This window comes from Eptatretus burgeri, chromosome 16, assembly GCF_056783735.1.
Source record: "Eptatretus burgeri isolate ZD-2024b chromosome 16, Ebu_testis_v1, whole genome shotgun sequence".
NCBI classification, from domain to species: domain Eukaryota; kingdom Metazoa; phylum Chordata; class Myxini; order Myxiniformes; family Myxinidae; genus Eptatretus; species Eptatretus burgeri.
The window spans coordinates 21,288,386-21,311,689 of NC_140976.1; the positions used below are offsets into that span (position 1 = coordinate 21,288,386).

Genomic DNA, 23,304 nt, shown 5'->3' on the forward strand with positions numbered 1-23,304 from the left:
AATGGGTATTTATTTCCACCCTTGGCACTTAAGCAGTCAATGGGGGGGATGGGGACAGGACACGAGCAAAAAGCCTACAGCCGAGTTCTACCGGAATGCAAGTATATACAGGCACTTAACAACAAGTCTACTTAAAGACAAGGCGCTACAGGCTTTCATACAAAAACCCAAGAAAGAAAAAGACGCAGGCTCGTAAGCCTTTAATTATCCTCAGAGCCGGGATAACCGAAGGGGCTCCGAGAGGCCGGGCAGGTTACCGCGCCGCCGTTGTGGCGACTCGATGAGTTTTTGTTCGGTGACCCTCGGTATCTGTCTCTCTGGCTCGTTGCCAACGCGGCAGCGGTTGTAATGGCGGCTTGGTTGTTCTAGGGCCTGGCAGCACGCCTGACTTTCCACGGCCGTCTCCTCGACGACTCCAACAAACTGCCCTTCAACCGACTCAACGGCTCTCCAACCGCCAACCGACTGCCCTCAGCTCAACTGCTGCTCGCCCACCAACTGCTAGCTTCACCACCAACTCGCCAACTGCTTTCTCGGCATTCCAACACGGCCCTTTATCGGGTCCAGGGCGTTCGCCCTCCCTTCGCGGCGCGTGGGGGAAAATCCCAGGAGTGATCGGGCTTGCATCTTTTGTTGTAATAACCGTCATCCTTGTTTACACCGTTCTGAGGGACCCGCCCCAACCGTCATTTCTGTTTTCTTCTCGAATAGCTGGGCGGAAGTTGTCGAGTTGTTCTTTATTTGAAATAAGAGATAGAACAGAATAATGGCTAACTCAAAGATTCACAGCCCGGCACACGAATAAATCCCTTTATACATCGGTGGGGAAATCTAACCTGGAACACGCACTTTTCGAAATAACTGATCTCTGGGGAACCTGAATGGTGGTTTGCGAATTTCCACAACCGTAACTATATATATATATATATATATATATATATTTTTTTTTTTTTTTTTTGCGGGCCGGGCTCCGGTGGCGAAAACGACCGCTAGGTGGGGGAAGTTACGTCGTCTCCCACCAGACACCCGGAATTGTGGGCCGTCGCTCACGGATAATTCCGTGACACGGCGGGTCGCTTAACCGACCGTGGACGCCAATACTGTTACAAATTTGGAAGCCTTGTGCACACAGACACAGCCGTAGCTTCGTTATTTCGATACGTATGTGTTTCGAGTTAGAATCCATCCCCTATGTCTAATGGGAATCAAGTGTGCATGCACTGCAAAGTTATTTTATAGATAGGATTTTTACACTTACTTCAACAACAACTTTCAACGACGACATCTGCCTTCGCTTCCTTCCACCATCCTCCACCGGCACCATTGCACACGTGCGTGTCAGCACGTACGTGGGCGGAGTTCACGAGGACCTGAGTCTCTCTCGCCCAATCCAGGGGATTCCCTGGCGGTCGGCCAATGAGCACAGCCCATGCAGGTCAATATTCCTCTTCCTGTTTGAGGGGCCTGTTTGACCGAGCTGGTCCAGATCCTCCGACCAATCACGGGGATGACCGATTTCTCCCGGCGAATGAGGTGTGAGACACGTCCCCCCGCCTCCGACGCGAGAGGGAAGAAATAGACGGACGGCACGGTCATCGAGTGAGTCTACACTGGTTCTTCTGGTCTCGTCCTGTCGCGGTTCTTCTGATCTCATCCTGCCGCTGAGTCTACGCTGCTTCTTCTGGTCTCGTCCTGTCGTGGTTCTTCTGGTCTCGTCCTGTCGCCGGCGTCTGCTCTCATCTCGTCGCTAGCTTTGGTCTCATCGCGTGCAGGAGGAGCGTGTGGGAGCCCGATACTGCCCTCCGTACCTGGTGCTTGCAGCGGCATTGAGCTGCGGGTTCGAGTCCCGCCAATCCAGGACGTCGAAGACCGACGAGGCGGGAAGGTCCGAGATAGCTCTGATCTCTAGCTCACCTGTCCTCGAGCTGGAGGCCTCGAATGAAGACCATTGGGGTCCGTTTCTTTGGGGTATTTGTGTGTGCGTGTGTATGTCTGTGGGCCCAGTCTATAAGTAGGAATCGTTTAAATGCCTTGTACATACGTGCATTGCTTAGTCGTGATAACTCTGCCCTTACATGCTTCCCTCGTTCCCCTGATTATTGTTAATAAATATCCCTATTGTTGAATGTTTCAGCTCGTCCTTGTCCTTTCCTTCATTGGTTTAGCACGGTGCGTGTTGGGTGATTAAAAAGGCCGTTGCTGCCGTAGTTGTGCATTTAGACCAACGGGACCTCGGTAACCATCCGCTCGGGTCGAGCATGGAAACGGCTCGTCCCGTTCGAGCTCTGTCGAGGGTAGCTCACAACGTGGGCCTCTAGGTATTTTGAAGTTTGGCAAATAACCCTGTACCACCTGGTTGAATTATTGACGATTCACGGTCCTGTAAGGGACCCGTACCTTCGGAGTTATCGGAAAGGTACGATCTAGATTCCGGGTGTCAGTGGAGCCCACTCTACTGCTCCATCTAGCGGTTGTGCTCGCTGCTGATACCCGGCCCACAACAATACCTCCACCACGTGGCGTAGGGTCCTTTTGTCTCGAATCAATTTACCTAATTAACCACATGGTTTCGACGACCAGGGAACCATGCCCTCAGTACGCCTTGCTCGAACCGGATCACCCTACCAACTACCAACTACCTTTCCGGTTCGGATGCAGCCGAGCAGACCTGCCAAGAACGTACCGGCAAGAATGAAGAGATTATCCGGGATAAAGACCCGGATTAAACTCAGATCCAAACCATGCTGGACCAATGAAGGAAAAGACAAAAACGAACTGGGAACATTTCTCCAACAATTATTTATTTACAATAAACTTACAAAAGAAGGACACAGAGCAGACTTATCATGAAAATACAGGCAAGATTTACAATGATCGAAGCATTTATACTTACTACTTACCAGACGGCGCCACATGCTCAGACGCACACGCAGACTAAATAAACCCAGATGAATGGCAAGGACTTTTGTAGCCAGGGAGAAGTTGGGCTGAGGTCACAGTTCTTTTGGTACCTGAGTTTCGGGGAAAGGGATGCTCCGTGGTGCGGCACCTGATAATGGTTGCGCAGCTCGGCCCACAGCCGCACGTGTGGAGTTTGTGTGTGTGCGCGGAGGAGCCCGGGTGGAGAGCGCGGAGTCCAAGGTATGAACGGGGCTTGAAAGTGTGAAAGAGCAGGTGGAGTTCCCGACGCTTAATGTCGTAGGGTAGACCAGTCACAAACAGTGTGCGAACCTTTCTTGGCTCCGTGATGTGGGATCCAAGGCACCCAGGAACATTGGGTATCTCCCGCGATGAGGCTGAGTCTTTGGGTCTCTCACCCTCTCGCTCTCTACGAACTCTCCGACTCGCCCACACCCTCTCAAGACGACTCGCTTTCCAGCTCACCCTCTCTGAACGATCGACCCCCGAAAAAGGACCACAGACTGAGAATGGTGTCGTAATTTCTAGATCCCCAAGATCGTGGCGGGGCCTCGATGAAGCAGACGTCACTGTCCGCCCTGGTTGGCCAGGGCTTCCATTGAGTCCGCCCTTTCTGGGTGGAGTTTCGGCCATGCCGGGAAGCCCGCCCACTCCACCCATGTCCGGACTCACCAAAAAGGTACTGCACAAAGATTTTGCCTCGGAAGGTGAGAGGAAGGTACTGTGGTACAAAATAAAAGGGGAGAAATGATTTATAAACCGAACAAAAAGCCATCGCAACGCACCCCCTTTTGCTATCCCACTACACACAAGGAGGGGTTCTATCTGCACATATACTAAATGGAATAGCTGACTTGGGACACCTGTATGTTGTATGCATATGTTTCTGAGAACCGTAACAACACACACACACACACACACACACACACACACACACACACACACACACACACACACACACACACACACACACACACACACACACACACACACACACACACACACACACACACACACACACACACACGTTTCAAACATCTGTGGCCAATAGGTGAGAGATGTTGATCATAGCTGACATGATGTGTGAGAGACTTGATTGGCAGTTTCTGTCAACATTGTTTGAAATGATTGAGCACACTTGTTTTGACATTCGTCGCCTCCTTCGTACATCGCGTTTTGCAATGTTGTTTGCTGATGCTTGCCCACTACGTTTTCTCCATATTGCCTGTTTACCTTCGTATGATGCTTGTGAGCTCCATCATGAGTAGTTTCCCTAAATTTAATGTTGCTTTTGTGCTTTTCCCACTAAGGTATATGAGCATGTAAAACTGTGTTGTGTTCACACTTCGCCAACGAAACATTGCCTTCCACAGTGATTTTTGGTGAAGATGTGGCATTTGGGGGTGTGTTCCGCTGCACTGTGGGCTTACGAGACAAGTACGGTGAGTCGAGCTGAGAGTATACAAACTTGCAAACGCAGTTGTCTCGTGAACACGAATATGATGGCAAAAGTCATTTTTGCATCCCCTCTCGTTCAGTCTAATGCAGTGGTTTTCAAACTTTTTTTAGTGGCGACCCAATTTCAGAACCTCTCTGCATAGCATGACCCAAAAGATTCAAAACCCAATTCAGAATATATATAAGATAAGATTTCATATGACACAAGAATATTTACTGTTTACTTTATTCACCATCGTCATGTTTTCATAGACGAGTAAATGGAGAATAGCCGGCAGTATCCAAATAGTACAGTTTAATGTTTCAGAAGTTTAGTCTGAATTTAGATATATCAGTGAGAAGGATGAGCCTGTTTTTCAGAAACCAACTTCTCTATTCGTGGAGAAGTAGATGACAATGCCAGGATCATATCATATGCTCCATTTCTAGGCGATTTCTGTACTTTGTTTTAATCACCATCATGGTGGAGAACGACTGCTCACAAAAGTATGATGAAGGATATGGCATGAGAACCTTAATGGCGCACCGTGACAGGGTCGGGTACGACGGCAGCATTTTGCACCAGAATGTCGACAACGAATTCATCCGCGCAAGAGCCTGCGCTCCTGAATCCTGCTGGAGCTGTACAAGCTCTTCCTGTGCTGTATCATCTTCATCAGCAATCGAGTCCAGTGGAGCCGTGAAAGGGTCCAGAACCACAGAAAAGGACTGCATTCCAGCTCAGGGAAATAGTGCTCGAACTGTTCAATGAGCGACCGACGGTGACGTGCTATCTGCCCAGAAAGGCTGTCGAGCTCAGTATCATCGTACTGGCAGGTCGTTAGATGCTCCACCAGACGGGGGGGAAAAGGCTGAAGCGCTTAACAGCTGCTTTGTCTGCCAGTAATTTTAGAGTCGCCAGAAATCCGCTCATTTTGTCGTGAAAAATCATGAGGTTGGCATCTTTGCCTTGGAGGGAGCGGTTGAGGACATTGAGACGTTCGAAGATGTCAACGAGATAGCACAGTTGTGACAGCCAAGAGTCCGACTCAAGCAACGCTACCCATGCTGTTTTCCCTTGTGTGCATAGGAACTCCTTCAGTTCATCTTTGAGCTCGTAAATGCGCAGAAGAAGGTTTCCTCGAGATAACCATCTGACTTAAGTGTAGAATAGTAAATTCTTATGGTCGGCGTCCATCTCCTGGCAGAATAGCCTGAATAACCTGGTGTTGAGGGCGCTCGATTTGATGTGATTCACCATTTTTACGACTTCTGAGAGCACGCTCTGCAAGGTTTCTGGCAAAGTACGAGAGGCGAGCGCTTCTCGGTGAATCATGCAATGTACCATGGAGGTCTGAGGAGCAATCTCAAGGAATTTAGCCTTGAATCCAGAATGCACTCCTAACATTGCTGGCGCGCCGTCTGTTGTAGAACCGAGCAACTTTACAAAGTCCAGATCATGGTCATGATAAAACTGCTCTACTTTCCCAAAAATGTCCTCACCTTTGGTGGTGGCCTCCAATGGTTTGATGAGCAGAGGCTCATCGACAAAGTTATCAGCCTTGATGAAGCGGACCCAGATGATGAGCTGCATGTACGATGCGATATCAGTGGACTCGTAAAACTGTATGGCGTGCCACGGCGATTCCTTGATCTTCTGTACGACCTGAGCCGTTACGTACAGACTCATATCTTCAATTCTGCGTTGGATGGTGTTGTCAGAGAGGGGTATAACTACCAGTTTCTTCGCCGCTTCCTCCCCAACCATCAGAGACGCCATGTCCTTTGCACATGGCAGCACGAGTTGTTCCGCAATGGAGTGAGGCTTTTTAGTCTTGGCAACATGGAGCGACACTCGATACGAGGCCTCTAATGCCCGATAATATAATTGGTTGGTCTGTTGGCAATTATAATTGGTCTGATGGCATGTACCCTCTCTGTCAAGACACGTATTCTTGAGTGCAAGAAGTTTCCTCTCAAAGAACGCTCTCTCCTTATCCTGATAAGGCGCATGTTTTGTAGTCAAATGCCTCTGCAACTTATTTTGTTTCATAGACTCTGTAGAAAGCACTTCAAAACAAATCACACACTGAGGCCTCTGTGCCCCACTTTTATCCACTACGTAGTAAAATCCAAGGTCCAGAAATTTATCCTGGTAAGAACGTTCTCGAGATTTGCTGGTGGCCGGTGCTGCCATCACAAATAAGGTCTCGACTCGTACGTGGAGACGTGGATAGACGTTAATGATAGAGTCAGAGTCTGGGTCTGAGAGGCCGTGGATCAAACCACTAATTTCCCGCCAAAATGAACCGCCCTTCAGCGAGCCCGCGCATCGGCTGGATCCCATTCAAAGCGTCATGTTGCGCCGGTTCCCATACTTTGAACAAACCGTTTATATTACATCCCATAAAAGCGAACACCGATTGAAAATAGACAATTTTTTTTCGCTGCAAGTGGACGCCCGCGACCCCACGAAATTTGCTCGGCGACCCCACTTGGGGTCGTGCCCCCGGGTTTGAAAAACCAAGGTCTAATGGGATAAGGTAAATGCACAAAAAGAAAACCTCAACTCCTTTGCTCCTTGCTTCTTCCATCTATGGAACCACCTTACGGAGGCTGTACTTTCCCACTCTACCTTCCAAGGCTTCAAGCAGGCAGTGCACCACCACCTCGTGTCATCCCCCATTCTGACCCATGATCTTTATTACCCCCTTTAACCTTTCGTAACCCAACCCTCCGACTTTCTAGTTTCAATGTTCTCTCTCTCCTCTCTCTCCTATCTCTCCTCTCTCTCCTCTCTCTCCCCCTCCTGTTCATTTGTTGCCCTGCTACTGTACTGCACTCTCGATCCAACCTTGCTCTTCCATGAGTTTCACTGTTGTTGAGGAAAAATAAAATGGGAATTTTGAAATTGAAGTTGCATTGAAACACTACACCCTTCTCTTCCCAGTTGGAGTATATCCCCACCTGACTGCCTTTGTTTCAAAACATCTCGACTTTACAACTTAAACTTACTGTGAGACATTTTAGTCATTTGGTTTAATTGTTTGAAAATTTGGAGGTGGTGCATGGGAGGGGGGAGGCACATCTGTCGTCTTGTAATGCTGCAATATTTGCTGCTCCGTTGCTGCAGCACTCGTGCTTCGGCCCCTGCTCTATTAGTATAAGCTTGTCAGTGAAGGTGGAAAAAGAATAAAAGAAAAGGCTACAAGGCTGTAGATGAGCTGAAATGCTTTTATCACCAGTGTGACAATGAGAAAACAATAACCCTCATTGTTGCACAGAATTGCTATTTATCAATACGAGTACGTGCCCGTAAAAAAAAAAAAAAAATTATAAATAAATATTCAAACCGCGAGCAACAAACAACAACCACACAGGCCGTTTCTTCGGTCTCGCGTGCTCGTACGTGCATGGCGTGGAAGTTCGCATATTATTCGCAGTTACGATGATTCGCAATTTAGGTTTTAATGGCCAATTATTCAATTAGCGCCAACGTATTTTGCCTTTTCGCAATGTCATTGCAAGGAAAAACAAAAAGAGAAGAGAAGAGAGAGAAAAAAAATACTTCCTGGTTCAGAGCATATCAGCACTCTGATGTTACCGAAATTTATGCACCGTCTCATATGAAAACGATCATAACTTGCGGCATTGTGTTTATCTATAAATGCGCATAAGAAATCGAGAAATTATTAGAATACACGAAGTCATCACTCTCCGGAAGCCCATACGTTGTAACCCGTAATGGGGAACGCGGCTGAGCTTCCCTTCCCCATCGGCCACGCCCACGCAACAACGTGTCTTGTCATTGGTTTGGTAAATAAATGGCCATAACTTGGGAAGCACTTGTCCGATTAATATCAAACCTTGAAAAGGCACATCCTCAGGTCCCCAGCAATATATCTGGCAAGTTTCAATTGGATCGGACCAGTGGTTGTCGAGAAACAGCGGACACACACACACACACACACACACACACACACACACACACACACACACATGCACACACACACACAGATTGCTGGAATTATAGATAGATAATAGCACAGTCAAAATGTCGGATGACCTCCCACAAATTGCAACAAAAGCAAGCTCAACAGATTTTGATTCCTGGATATGTCCTCAGTGACAGAAAAAAAAAGTCCGAAGGGATCCTCCGGGGGTGGGGGGGGGGAAGTCCTGAAATCATGAAAATCCAATATGGCCACCACCCGGCTTTGGGGAAAATGAGGAAATTGTAAAGATTGATATTTTAAGATGTAAATATATATTTTTCTGCATTCTAATTGTTTCTAGTTATGGTCAGTATATTGATGTACAAGAATAATTATAAAAAGTGAAATGTATTGAGGGTAAAATAAAAAATTATAGCTTTTTTGTCCAAAAATGTCAATTTCTTTTTGTCCCGAAAAAAAAAAAATATTTACCTGATACTGATTTTGGCTCCTGGACCAAAAAAAAAAAGAAATGTTGAAGACACAAGATGAAATCAAGTCTATGGCAATACAATTTAATTATGTAAATCATTGAAACATGACAAAATTCACAATTCCACTCGGGGCAATGACATCTGCCTGATGAAGGTTTCGAAATGAAAATGAAAATTCGCATTAAACTCAGAAAGTACATCCATTATAAACTTACTATACATGTTGAGAAAAATCAAGCGTATTAAAGTTAGAACTCGACAATGTCGTCATCATCCTCATCATTGTCACATGGAGTGTTTGTGCAGCCAGAGCCCCTGCAGTTTCCACAAGCTGGAGTGCACTCAATGTTGTGCTTCTTGCATGTGCATCTCATGGTGCTACATTCAGCCTGGCAGTTGCACCTAATGACACGTAACATATTTTCAGGAGCTGGAGCTATTGATGTCTGAAGTGGCACAAAACCCTCGTCACACTTCTGCCAACCCCAGTCTGTCGGAAGAAGTTCATCTGCACATCCCTTCCATTCTTGGACTTGCAGATACACGCGCAGGCTGTGATACTTTGCTGCTTCTGATGTTGGTGGTAACGTCTGTGGTTGCACGTGAGAGGAGCTCCAAGCTACCTTGTCCTAGTAGCGCTGATACCGGAGGGTGTCCAGGGTGTCAGTTGACTTTCCATTGTTGATTATCACCAATGTTTTTTCTCCTGCATCTGCCACATCACATACGGAAGCTGGATGTGCATCAAAAACCTTGGCCTGCTCATGGAATGTGTTGTTTGCTTTGAACTTTTTGAGGGAAGCTCCCTTTCCAATCCCATGAAGACGAGATGTGTCGCACCCAAGAACTGAATGTAGAAACAGTATGTGCTTGCATATGTCTGTACCAATCATTTTCTTTGTAGCCTTGATGTTCCAGATGTGAGGCTTCTTCGTGTTCTTCTTTGGCTCGGGACAAAAGAAGAGGTCATGGGATTCGAAGCTTGCATGGTAGCATAGGAGGACGAGGAGGTCTGTGTCATCACGAACTAACACAGTGTTGGTGACAGTAGCAGACTGCACGGCCTTCAGTACAATCAGGAGATCAGCATCCCCTCAGGTATGGTGTGTCTCACAGTTCTTCTTCTGAAGCTCTTCACTCAACATAAAAATGATTCGATGTTTATTCTGCGTATTGGCAAGAAACTCTTCCTTCTTCATTGTGAGACGCATGTCAGCTGTAAATGTCACAGTAGTGCCAGCATTCCCTTTTGACCGTCTCTGGTGTGTCACGTCCTTCGTGTTGGTACACTCATAACCATTAAACACGACTATGGCATCTCCGTACTTCTTCGTTACATAATCGGTGTGCTGGTGGCATATGTCTCTATGTAGATCCACGAGACCATGGAATGCGTTGAACAAGTGCCCCGCCATCCAAAACATACTGTGTTGCCCATCATTGGGGATATCGGCTGGGACATCGGATCCAAGAAGATCCCAGATGGCATCAGTAAAAACTGGCTTGTGTGCTTCTCGGAGCTGAAGAGAGGAATCAAAGAGGGCTGGTGGATAGCTGCACAGTTCATATTTGAAGGCCGACTCCAGTTCTTCTGCTGTCTGTGCAACAGTGATCAGTCTCTGGAAGAGGAGTTGTGGGTCAACTTGGACTTGCTCTCCATCAATCTTGACAGATGACTTCATGCCAAGGGTGACAACTTGGTTTTTCCTCTTAAATGTGTACGCGGCAGGTGTTTTCCCATCCATATATTTCAATATTTTGGTTCCTACAGCATGTGCTGTATCGACGTTGACGGTGGGGTGTGCATGAACTCCAGTGGCAATGTTCCTCAGATGTGGATCACGACTGAACAGATTCCGTTCCTGTAAATACTGAAGAGCTGATGGTGTGTCCTTCCAGTCACGAGATTGTCTTGCCTTGGTCATGTCCTTCTTCTGCTCTCCAGTGTTGTAGTTCACACGTGTGAGCTCCTGCATTGCCTGGTTTATTTCTGCACACGCAGGCATTGATAGTAGCCATACCAGCCATTGTTGTTCTGTCATTCCTCGCCTTCGTGTGAGCCCCCCGCTGGTCTTCAAACTTCTCATCAGAACTTGTTCGATGATCAGGTCAGATGAAAGACCTGTCCACAGGCGATCACTTCGTCGAACCACATGGAACCCCTCATCAAAATGTTGTTGGACATTGGGATGTTGAGTTTTGAGGTTGGACATCTGCTGCAGATACACCCTCGCAGATTTGGCATACAGGTTGTGGCCCGAGGCTGCCGGGTAAGGCAGAATTTCCTGGATTGCCTGTAGATGTCGTGCCCAGTTCCCAGTGCGCTCTGCCCGGATGTATTTGCGTAGAATGTCTAGCGTGTCCATATACTGAACCCAGAGCGCTGAAGTTCTAGAAGATATATTTGCAGACTCTGCATGCCTCTGAAGGTGGTCTTTGATTCATTTCAAGATGTCAGACTTGCATACTAATTCCACAGACTGGGGTTGGCAGAAGTGTGATGAGGGTTTTGTGCCACTTCAGACATCAATAGCTCCAGCTCCTGAAAAGATGTTACGTGTCATTAGGTGCAACTGCCAGGCTGAATGTAGCACCTTGAGATGCACATGCAAGAAGCACAACATTGAGTGCACTCCAGCTTGTGGAAACTGCAGGGGCTCTGGCTGCACAAACACTCCATGTGACAATGATGAGGATGATGACGACATTGTCGAGTTCTAACTTTAATATGCTTGATTTTTCTCAACATGTATAGTAAGTTTATAATGGATGTAGTTTCTGAGTTTAATGCGAATTTTCATTTTCATTTCGAAACTTTCGTCAGGCAGATGTGATTGTCCCGAGTGGAATTGTGAATTTTGTCATGTTTCAATGATTTACATAATTATATTGTATTGCCATAGACTTGATTTCATGTTGTGTCTTCAACGTTTCTCTTTTTTTTGTCCAGGAGCCAAAATCAGTATCAGGTAATTTTTTTTTTTTTTCGGGACAAAAAATTGACATTTTTGGACAAAAAGCTATAATTTTTTATTTTACCCTCAATACATTTCACTTTTTTATAATTATTCTTGTATATAAATATACTGACCATAACTAGAAACAATTACAATGCAGAAAAACGTATATTTACATATTAAAATATCAATCTTTACAATTTTCTCATTTTCCCCGAAGCCGGGTGGCGGCCATATTGGATTTCCATGATTTCAGGACTTTCCCCCCCGGAGGATCCCTTAGGACTTTTTTTTTTCTGTCACTGAGGACGTATCCAGGAATCAAAATCTGTTGAGTTTGCTTTTGTTGCAATTTGTGGGAGGTTGACCAAATATTTCTGCTAAAATGCCTGTACTATAAACAAACAAGTTGTTTGCATCACTCCTCAAGACACAGTGAAAAGTATAGAAGCCAAGGAAAACCATGTATCGATGATCACTTTGACAGTGAAAGGGAAGGATGTATCAGTTGGTAAGGGTGAACCTCTCCCCTCTCTTATTTTCCTTCTTGTTCCTGTAAAAAGGGAATCGTTCCATGCTTGTCAAGTTTTGGGAGGGCTGGCAGTATAGCTTAGACGTATGCACTCGTCTTTGAGCTGTCTCGCCAGGGTTCAAATCTCAACCTCAAGAAGAAAATTATCAGGAGGGAAAACTGGAAATTTTGGAAGGAGAAGGGATCGGGGTGGGGTGGCAGTTAGCAAGGGTCGAAGAAATCATGGTTTTGGATTGGGGATGATTTGAGATGGTGGTGAACAGCTGTCTTGAAGAACTGAAGGGAAGAATGAGATTGAAGAGAATGTGGTTTTTTTTTTTTTTTTTTTTTTTTTTTTTTTTTTTTTGTATACCTTGCCGAGGCTTGTATGATGAGAGCTAACACACAACGCACAGTGAGAGGGGCATGAGACATGAGGGGCAGGAGTGGGAAGGACAAAACAGTGGGGAACAAAGACATTAGATCTGTGGAAGGGAGAGGGATGGGGTGGGGAACACGGGGTTTACAAGATAGACATTACAGGGACTTTCAGGAAGGAAAGCATGGAATTTGAAGGAGGTGTGTTCGGAGTAGATTAATGGGGGTAGAAAAGATCGAGGATTTGGATGGGGGACGATAAGAGGTGGTGGGGAACAGGTGTTTTGAAGGCCTGGAGAGAAGAATGGAATTGAACAGAGTAAGGGAGTTTATTCCAAAGGCAGGAAAACAGAGGAATGAAAGAGTGAAGGTGAGCAGTGATTCGTGATTTTGGTAGTTTTACCAGAAGGGGGTTGAAGGCGGACCTTGAGCGCCTCGTGGAAATATGGTGGGGAGAAATCGCAGACAGAGCAGGGGGCGAGACCGGAGAGGAGACGGTAGAAGACAAAGACCACCGACCTGCCTGTGGTGAGAGAGTGAGAGGCCCAAAGACTCAGCCTCATCGCAGGAGATGCCAATGATCCGAAATTCCTTGGTTTCCACAGCATGAAGCCGAGAAAGGTTGGAGGCAGGAGCACCAGCCCAGAGGGGAGAGCAGTACTCCATCAGACTGCGGCCGAAAGCTTTGTTATATGGTCAGGAGTTCAGGTGGGCCGAGGAAGGACTTTGCACGATGGAGGATTCCCAGTCGGTGACTGGCTTTGGAGGCCAGGTTGGAAATGTGGGCTTTCCCAGGAAAGATCATGGCAGATAGTAAGACCCAGAAGCTTCAAAGAAAGGACTCTTCCAGAGGATTGTTGAGAAAGTAGATGGGAGGATGTTCCAAACGGTCCTTTCGGAGAGACATAGTGAGAGTGTGACATTTGTCAGGATTGAAAGACATGTTCCACGTGTTGGACCAGTTTGTGATTTTACCCAGATCTGCAGAGCGAAGAAGCTGCTGCTTGCCGGTCTGAGGGATGACAGATGGTACGGCAGAGGGTGGAGTCATCAGCAAAGAGATGAGGATTTTCAAGAGAGTCGGAGAGATCATTGATGAGAACCAGAAAAAGAACAGGGCTCAGAACGCTGCCTTGAGGAACTCCAGCCTGGACAGGAAGAGGGGATGAAAGATCTCCATTTAGGGCCACACGTTGACTGCGACAGGAGAGGAAGTCTGTGAGCCATGAGTGGAGATGGCCTTGGATACCATAGGAAGAGACGTTGGTTCCACAGGCGGGAGAAAAGAGGAACGAATGAGTGGAAGTGAGCAGTGATCCTGGATTTTCAGAGCTTCACCAGAAGGAGGTTGATGGTGGACCGTGTGCACCCTGGGGAACCTGGGAGGGGTGGGGATGAGACAAAGCATGGAAAGAGCAGAGGGTGCAAGACCAGAAAGTAGGTAGCAGAAGACAGAGAGACCACCAACCTGTCTGCAATGGTGTAGTGATAGACCCATAGACTCAGCTTCATCGCAGGAGATTCCAATAATCTTGAATGCCTCGGTTTCCACATTGTCAAGTTGAGCAAGGTGTGAGTCAATTTAGCCAGCCCAGAGGGGAGAGCAGTACTCCATCAAGATGTGGCTAAACACCTTGTAGGTGGATAGTTCAGGTGTGCCAAGGAAGGTCTTTGTACGATAGAGCATGCCCAGTCATTGGCCAACCTTGAAATGTGGTTTACCCAAGAAAGTTCATGGCTGATATAATAAGACCCAAGAGATTCAATGATTGAACTTCCTCAAGAGGATTGTTAAGAAAGTAGATGGGTGGTTTGCCAGATGGTCCTTTCGGAGAGAGAGTGTGAGATTTGTCAGGATTGAAAGACATATTCCAAGTGTTTGACCAGCTTGTGATTTTGTCATGGTCTGAAGAGAGGGAAGAGCCTGCACGTCTGCCTATCTGAAAGATGAAGGATGTCATGGCAGAGGGTAGAGTTATCAAGCAAATAGTTGAAGAGGATTTTCCAGAGATTCAGAGAGAGTTCATTTATGAAGATCAGGAATAAGACTGGGCCCAGAACACTGCTTTGGGGCACTCCAGCCTTGAGAGGGAGAGTAGATGAAAGGAATCCGTTGAGTGCCACACGTTGGCTACGAGAGTAGAGGAAATCAAATGTCAGGCCTGGCCAGCGGATTCGTGAAAGTTTTGGGCCAAAAGCATTCCTTGGCTGACCCCACAAGAAGGTAGGATTGATTGGTGTTGTTGAAGAGGCCGAATTTTGAAGAATCTTAATCCCAGGTAAATTCTGCAGAATATATTTTCACTGACGCGGACTGTGTATTGTGCACGCAAATGTCTTTTTGATGCATTTTACCTGTTGAGCTGCTAAACAGGTACATTTTCGCTTCAGCGACTTCCATAAAAAAATCCTATCTCCCAGTATCTCCTTCCTTTACTTATTACCCTGCATGTGTAATGCAAAGCAGGGTTAAGTAATAGGTTCACTCTGTCTGTCTGTCTGTGTGTGTACAGGCGTCAGTCTGTGATCAAAGAACTGCTTCATTTCAATTGAATGTTATATTTTGAACGATGTTGAACATGAATCGGAACACAAACCTGCAGTTTAGCATTATTTTGGATCTGAATTTTGTGAATTGTACAGAAATCCCAATCGCGTGTGTGCAGATAGGAGTAAGTGAATTCTTTTTTTTTTTCTTTTTTTACCATATCTATCATTCTGGCAGTCAAACAAAATTGAACACCATTCCAAACAGGAAACTTACTGTTTTTAAGCGATGTCATAAAGGACACAAACAACAGACACGAATAACTCATTTAACGTGAAAGATAGGGTGGTGTAAAAGACAGTGCATCAATGGTGGTAAACTTCTGAAAAAAAAATTCTCCAACCTTTAAAACATATTTGTCGAAATTGAATGATACACTTGATTGAACACTGCGAGAAGACAAATTGCCTTGTTTACACTTCCAAAAACCTCCAGTTTTGCAGCACTGGACTTTGACAAAATTTTACACGATCTTGACCAATCAAATGTGCCACTCACCCTCTGTGTTGGGGAATATCGAGATTCAGACAAAATATCAGCACGTGCTTGGGAATATAGGTTGTACTGGTAAACGCAACGCAAAAGTTGAAAAGACCATTCCCATGTCCATTTCTCAAGACTGCATGGGGTAAGGTGTTCTGTGAACTCTCTAATTTATTTGTAAACTGAATCATTCTCAAGCCTGTGGTGCCCTGGATGTTCCAAACTTAATAGGTTCACTAACTTTCGGATGAGGAAAAGTGGCATGTTTCTCTTTAATAAACCATTACCTTCAAAGGATGCTTTTTATCTTTTTAACTTGTGCTCATAATGAACGTGCTTTGATGCCTTCAAGTGTAACATGTTTGAATACTGGTCAAGCCTGGTGTTAGGGTGGCTTAGGCTTAGCGGTTAGGGTGGATGGTTTAGGGTCTTAGGGTCCTGAGTTTGAGCCCTGTTGACTGCTGAATGATCACCAGGTGGGGTTGACTCAGCCTGTCATCCTTCCAAGGTCGGCGAAATGAGTACCAGTGTACTGGTATAGGGGCATCAGCGGCACAGCTGTGCCCCAACAAAATGTTAGTTACCTGGAAGCTAAGCTGCCATACACAAAAAGAAGAACAATACTGGCCAAATAAACTTTCCTTCACTCTTGCAGGTAAAGACCGTGTGTTCAACACACCACTGTGTGAGCAAGGCATTGTAGGATTCGCTATTGGTTCCGCAGTGGCAGGAGCAACAAGTGTTGCAGAGATCCAGTTTGCAGACTACATCTACCCTGCATTTGATCAGGTTGGTGTTGCAGATTGACTTTTGTAAATGGATCTGGTTGACATTTTTAGCAATTGTCACACTTTATTTATTCTTATTTTTTTATTTTGTATACAGTATCAAGGCTCATGGAGGAGCTTGGACATAGAATGGATCAGGACATAACAGAACAATACCAGAACGGCACTTGGTAGAGAGCATACCTCTGCCAGGCTGAACAGTTTACATTTTGTTTCCCACTAATAGACCGGACAAATGGGGTGAACAAGATGGACACGATAAATGAAAGCAAACTTTCACGAAGGAAAAACTGCAAAATTAGAAGGAGGTGGGCTTTGAGAGGGTTAATGGGATTGGAAAAGATCATGGCTTTAGATGTGACGCGATCTGGAATGGTGGTGAACAGCCATCTTGAAGACCGAGAAGGAAGAATAAGATTGAAGAGAATGTGGAAGTTGTTTCCACAGTCGGGGGGGGGGGAGCATGGAATGAGCAGAGGGTGCAAGACCATAAATGAGGTGGTAGCAGATGGAGAGACCACCGCCCTCTCTGCAATGTGAAAGTGAGAGGCCGATAGACTCGGCTTCATCGCAGGAGATTCCAATGGTCTTGAAGACCTCGGTTTCCAGAGCATCAAGAAGTGCAAGGTGTGAGGCAGGGGAGCCAGCCCAGAGGGGAGAGAATTCCAGAACATATTCCATCAAACTGTGGACAGGTTGGGTGTGTGACAATAATTGATTAGATTTATGTGAAGATCCAGATAAGATCTGTGAATGAGAATTTTTTTAAGTGTTTCTTCACCATTGAGAGATGGGGGCAAAAACGATATACTGTATAGCACGATATTTCAAAAAGTTATGGACTGATTCAGACGAAACTTGGTGGACAGGTTGGGTGTATGTCAAGGATGAATATCCTGAGATGATGAATTTTTAATTTTAAAGTGATTTTTTTTTCACCATTGAGAGATGGCGCCAAAAATGATACATAGCATGACATTTCAGAACATTGAGAGTAGGCGATGCCAAAACTAGGTGGAGGAGTTGGGTAGGTGATGAGAACAAGCCGATTACATTTTGGTTCATGTCTGGATCCAGATCCGGCCTATCAGTGGGATAGGGATACAAAATGTAAACTGTTCAGCCTGATAATAGATGTATGTGCTCTACCGAGTGCTGTTCGAGTTATCTGTTTGTATTTTGTCATTATCAACACCGCAGCTTTCCATTTCTTTTCTGGTATGGAAGGATTCTAGACTTGCTTGAACCTGTTTACTCTCATGTCTTAAACTTCTTCCATTAGCCTCACCATTTGTACAGAACAAGTCATTCGTTAACTTCATTACTCATCATCATCATCATCGTCGTCGTTTTCTGGCCGTTTCCATGTTTGCATGTGTAAGCTGTGGTTCATCTAATGGCTGCTTCCCAAGCTGCACAATCCTTTGCTATAACCCTCTTGTTTGGCCTTTAATTCGAATATCGTCTCTCAGCAATACATCCCATGTTTTCCTCAGACGGCCTCTCGCTCTCCTTCCATTCGCATTTATACACCTCTTCACACAGCTGCCCACCCCCATACTTTCCACATGTCCGAACCATCTCAACCCATACCTACACATAACCTCATTAATACTTTCTCTACCTCACCTATCTCTTAATTCCACATTTGGTTTCTTATCCTTCAGTGTCACATTACTCATCCATCTCACCATTCTCATTTCATTTCATTCACACCTCCATTCATCCTCTTTGATCACCCATGTTTCACTGCCATATAACATCACACTGTAGGAGTGTAGGCGTATTTTTTTTTAAAAAAAATTTTTTTGAATGTCATGAGTATTTTGAATTTCTGCTTCCATTTTAATCTGTACAAAGCATCATTGGCACATATACCTTTGGCTTTGCAGGAGCTTTGAGTGGTCCACTGGTTCCAATGATTATATCCAATCAGGAAAAACTAAATTTAGCCACTTTAACTGTGATCCTTGTGGAGCGATGTATTTTTATTGATGCTTTGTGCCATCTTTTTAGCATTTTAAACTCCCCAATAGTGCAGTGCTGTGGCTGACTGCTGTCATCATAGTGAACATTCAATCATGATTAAAAACAAAAACCAGCTCTGGGACACCATGCCCACTGTGGCTGATGTTATCGACTTAAAATAAATATTTGGACATGACAAAGGACTGAGGTTTTTGAAGAAGGTGATCCTCATTGCACGCCAAGAGACACTGAAACACAGTGACCTGCTCTGATAAACGTCGAGATTTCAAAACCTTCTCGGAATGACGTACTCGATAAATAGTTTAACGTGCCAAAATAGTACACAAAGGTGTATCTTTAAAAAAATTAAAAATAAAATTTTATATCTCTGTTAATTGTGCTTGTTTATATAATGAAAAACGTATTAAGTTTGTCGTTCGTATAACTTTTTGAACACTTGGATCGTATTCACTTGGATCTGTGAAGGTTGTCCACATTGAGTTTTGAGTGAAGCTGAAAAGCCAGAGCAGCAGATGCTACAGACAAAACAGAAAAAAAGCTACACCTTGTGTGATGAATCAACCCCAAGTTTGTATTGTATGTAAAAGAATCCAACCTTTTAAAGCATTTCTTGACATTGATGCTTAAAACCACAACCACAAATAAAATAGGTGTATCAAGCAGCGTTCCAGCCATCACACAGACACACCAATGCTGATGGGTGCAGACAAGTGAACCGACTTCTGATCATCATGCAACCTTTGGATGTGTTCATCCATCTCACGCGTAGCATTCGTCATCTTCTGAAGTCGGCTCTCAGGCCGAATTTAGATGAATCGCATTGATCCTCAGCTTCCAGCCCTCTCAATCAAGCATTGCTGTACGCAGTTCCTCTGTGTCCAGGCACGTTTCCTCCTTCAACATGTTGTAGTTGAGAGTTGGTCTGCCCCACTTCAGCCTTCCATGTTTGGGTGTCCAGAGAATAAGATTGGAAACGGGTTCGTTTTTGCAGCGGGAGCAGTGCCCAGCAATCCTGAGATGTCTTCTTCTAATTTTTACCGACAGCCTTGGAAGAGAACCATCGAGCTCTTTGTGTCCTATGTTCAGACCATTACACATTGAAAGCTGAACAACGAAGTTGAGTATAGCATCTATCGAGTCCCTTCTCTTGGGTCGCAGTGAGGGTCCATGCTTCACTTCCATAAAGCAGGATGGACTCGACTGTTGCCATGTACAGTCATTTCTTGATGCAATGAGAGGGTGTCGACTTCTATATTCTTGAAATTTGTTGCAAGCTCACCATGCGGTAACTTTCCTTTCTTTGATATCCTGAACAGTTGTGTTAACCTAGCGTACTTACTTTGCAAATCAATTGGTAAAACTCACCAAAGGTCCCTTCATTGTATTTCTTCTTGCAACCGGCTGTAAATCCAAAGAATGCTGCAAGTTTGGCACCCTCGTTGAAACAGTTACCAGTTATATGTGCTCTTGACAAACCACCGAATGTGGATTGGCCTTTCAGTTTGTATCATCCCTTTCGGTTTAATTGCACAAAGGATACCCGCTGATTTTTCAGTGCCACAAGTTTTGAAAATACAGACAATAACACTTGATCTATTGAGTTGCTACAACGCAGCATGAATTACACCATTAAATTAGTATTGAGCAGAAAAGTTTGCTTAATTACCTAGCTTACAGGGTTGACAGGATGGCCTAGAGAAACACACACTCACCTCTCAGCTGTCTAGCCGAGATTTGAATCCAAACCCAGCTATAAACCGTCATCCCGGTATTTCACATGCAGCGTGATTCATCAATATGTGTGCAGTCCCTCAGATGGACATTAAGCTGGGCGTCCCATCTGCCAGCAATAGTTGGTGGACGTTAAAAATCCCATGATGTCCTTTGCGAAGAGTAGGCGAGCTATCGCCGACACCATGAACAAATTCCAAATTCCTGCCATAACTATCAGAGAGCATTGCATCAGCGGCACAGCCGCGCCCTCAGCCAATGATTCCCCGCAGCCTCATGCTGCATACGAATGGAGAACCCAGTTTACTGCTTATACAGCTGAAAAAAAACACTCAAGGACTGGAAGTGTGAAAAAATAAAATGTTTTCATTAATGACAGTTATTTATGGGGAAATTATTTTGTTTTGCCATTTGCATTCATACCCATGAGATGTTATAATTTGAAATGCACTCAATATGTCTCGCCGTTTACTGCATCTACTTACGCAGCCTGAGAGCAACCACCCTTGGAACCAATGAAACAAAGCCAATAACGACTGTGCTGATCCTGATTCTTTGTTTTGACCGATAATAAACTCAACTTTTTATTGGTACAGGTTGTGAATGAAGCGGCGAAATATCGTTATCGTTCTGGAAATCTGTTTGATTGCGGGAAAATGACAGTGCGTGCACCCTGGGGCTGCGTGGGTCATGGAGCTATGTACCATTCTCAAAGTCCCGAAGCCTTCTTTACCCACTGTCCTGGAGTCAAGGTGTGGTTATACTAACAAGGTTGGCTAGTTAACTTGAAATTTGCTGTTTTGATGTGATGAAATGGTTTTCATGAGCAGTTCAATCTGTGCCTTGACAGGTGGTAATACCTCGTGGTTCTTTGCAAGCTAAAGGACTTCTGCTGGCCTCCATCCGAGATCAAAATCCCTGTATCTTCTTCGAGCCCAAAATCTTGTACAGATCTGCTGGTAACTTGCACTCATCAGCATATATATATATAAAAATATAATTATTGAGATTGTAGGTACTTGGTTCTGCCTGCTCTGATGTCATGACCATAACCCCAGTTGAGGAGGTGCCAGTGGGACCATACGAGATTCCACTGTCGCAGGCGGAAGTGCTGCAGGAAGGTAGCGACTTGACAATGGTGGCTTGGGGAACACAGGTATTTCTCTGAATATCAAACTTGAGAACACACATAGATTGGTGGTCACAGAATTAACCCTGTATTTTGTGCATACAAGAAATATCTCATTTTAACATCAGTAATTTGTCTTTTGTCCTGCTCTCCCATCGTCACTCTTTCTAAACAGGTACATGTTCTACGAGAGGCAGCGAACATGGCGCAAGAGCGACTTGGCATATCTTGTGAGGTCATTGACTTGCGAACCCTCCAACCGTGGGACACAGAAACTGTGTGCACGGCAAGTACAGGAGCAACATTATAAATTGGTGTGGTCAAGTTTGGACAGTTTACTCCAGCACGAAGATTAGTGCTGCATAGCTTAGCGAGACAGTGTGCTAAGTCTTGTTTCCTCTGCGCAGTCTGTTGCTAAGACGGGACGACTGTTGGTGAGCCACGAAGCCCCCATCACCAGTGGATTTGCTGCTGAGATCACGTCGGTTGTACAGGTGGTGTGAATGTCATTCTTTTGCAAGTCACCAGCATGTAAATAATGATGAGCTTCCAGTTACTGAGCCATTAGAAAAACCTCATTGTACATCGTCACATGTTTCCCCCATGCAGTCCGAATGTTTTCTCAACCTGGAAGCCCCCGTGGAGCGTGTCTGTGGCTTCGACACACCGTTCCCATACATATTCGAGCCCTTCTACATCCCCGACAAGTGGCGCTGTTTTGATGGCATCCGTCGTCTCATCAACTACTGACGACTCCTGGATTAATAACTCACCACTTGAAATACCTTTGGGTCATTGAGTCTCTCAGCCACACTTGGACCTCTTTTTAACAACATGACAGCTTAAATGTAGCAGAGTTGTCTTCGAAGTTCCATTCTCAACCCATCTATAAACTGTCACGTTGGTGCTTTGTACACAGGGCATTTTATTGAGTGTGCCATCTGTCGGAGGGATGTTTAAGCCAGTTGTCCCATCTACTTGCATTCGCTGGTTTGCCGTTAACAATTAAGCCACTATTGGTACTCTTGCTAAATTCAGCAAAAATAAACCACCTCTGGAATTCTCTGCTGAGTGACTGTTCAAACAGCACTGAACGTACTCAAAATAACATGGCCATGAAAGAACAGATGTGTGGAGGAAATTGTCGGGACAAGATTGTAAACAAGACTCATGTAGGTTGTTTGAGGCTTGAGACTGAAAATTCCAAGGTTCAATTTATTTATATATATATATATATATATATATATATATATATATATATATATATATATATATATATATATATATATATATATATATATATATATATATATATATATATATATATATATATATATGAATATCTCCCTTTGGGTCTGTTTCTTATGCACAGCCACAACTTCAAAGCTACAAACTCCATACATGGGGTACAGATACACCTTTGTGTGGGAAGTAACATGGGCTATGTTTCCATGGCCTCAAAGGCCATTTTAAGGCTTTAAATTGAAGCCAAAATGACCAATATAGCAAGTTTTGGAAAGCAGGATGACCAATTGGCCTCAAATTGAAAAGGCTGGATTTTTTTTGTTTTGTTTTCAGTGTAACACAATTAACCTTTTTAAAAGTCCATGAAATAATATAAATTGAGAGATTAACCTTAACTTTGCCAATTATTGGGGATGGGTACTTTTGCTCGTAGGTAATAATTCGACTTGTGATTTTGGATATCAGGAAAAAGCCTTTTTTGAAAAAGAAACTTACTTTATAAAGAACAAGCAAAAAAATGTGTCCCCAGTGACAGGAAAAGGTTAGGTTAATCTATCAATTAAAATTATTTCATGAACTTTAAAAAGGTTCATTGTGTTTCACTCTTGGTTTCATTCAGAGCCAAAGCTTTGAGCTACTTGTACTGCCCACTGCAAAATGGTGGTGCAACATTGCACTGCAGAGGTTGGATTTGTCTCAAAAAAGGGCAAAATGTTTTGATTGCGAAATAAAATTTGGCATCAACATTACTCGTGCCTGT

General features: G+C 44.7%; 1 protein-coding gene across 1 annotated transcript in view; it reads left to right on the top strand.

The window, feature by feature from the left end:
* The window catches only part of BCKDHB (branched chain keto acid dehydrogenase E1 subunit beta), a 25,580-nt gene extending 2,287 nt beyond the window's left edge, over positions 1-23,293 (top strand). Inside the window, exons 3-10 of the mRNA XM_085860101.1 lie at positions 4,293-4,361; positions 16,318-16,451; positions 20,767-20,922; positions 21,021-21,129; positions 21,229-21,326; positions 21,475-21,585; positions 21,707-21,793; positions 21,909-23,293. Of these exons, the coding sequence (XP_085716227.1) occupies positions 4,293-4,361; positions 16,318-16,451; positions 20,767-20,922; positions 21,021-21,129; positions 21,229-21,326; positions 21,475-21,585; positions 21,707-21,793; positions 21,909-22,049 (905 nt within the window). The 3' untranslated portion in view covers positions 22,050-23,293. The remainder of the gene's footprint in view (positions 1-4,292; positions 4,362-16,317; positions 16,452-20,766; positions 20,923-21,020; positions 21,130-21,228; positions 21,327-21,474; positions 21,586-21,706; positions 21,794-21,908) is intronic.
* The last annotated feature ends 11 nt before the right edge of the window (positions 23,294-23,304 follow it).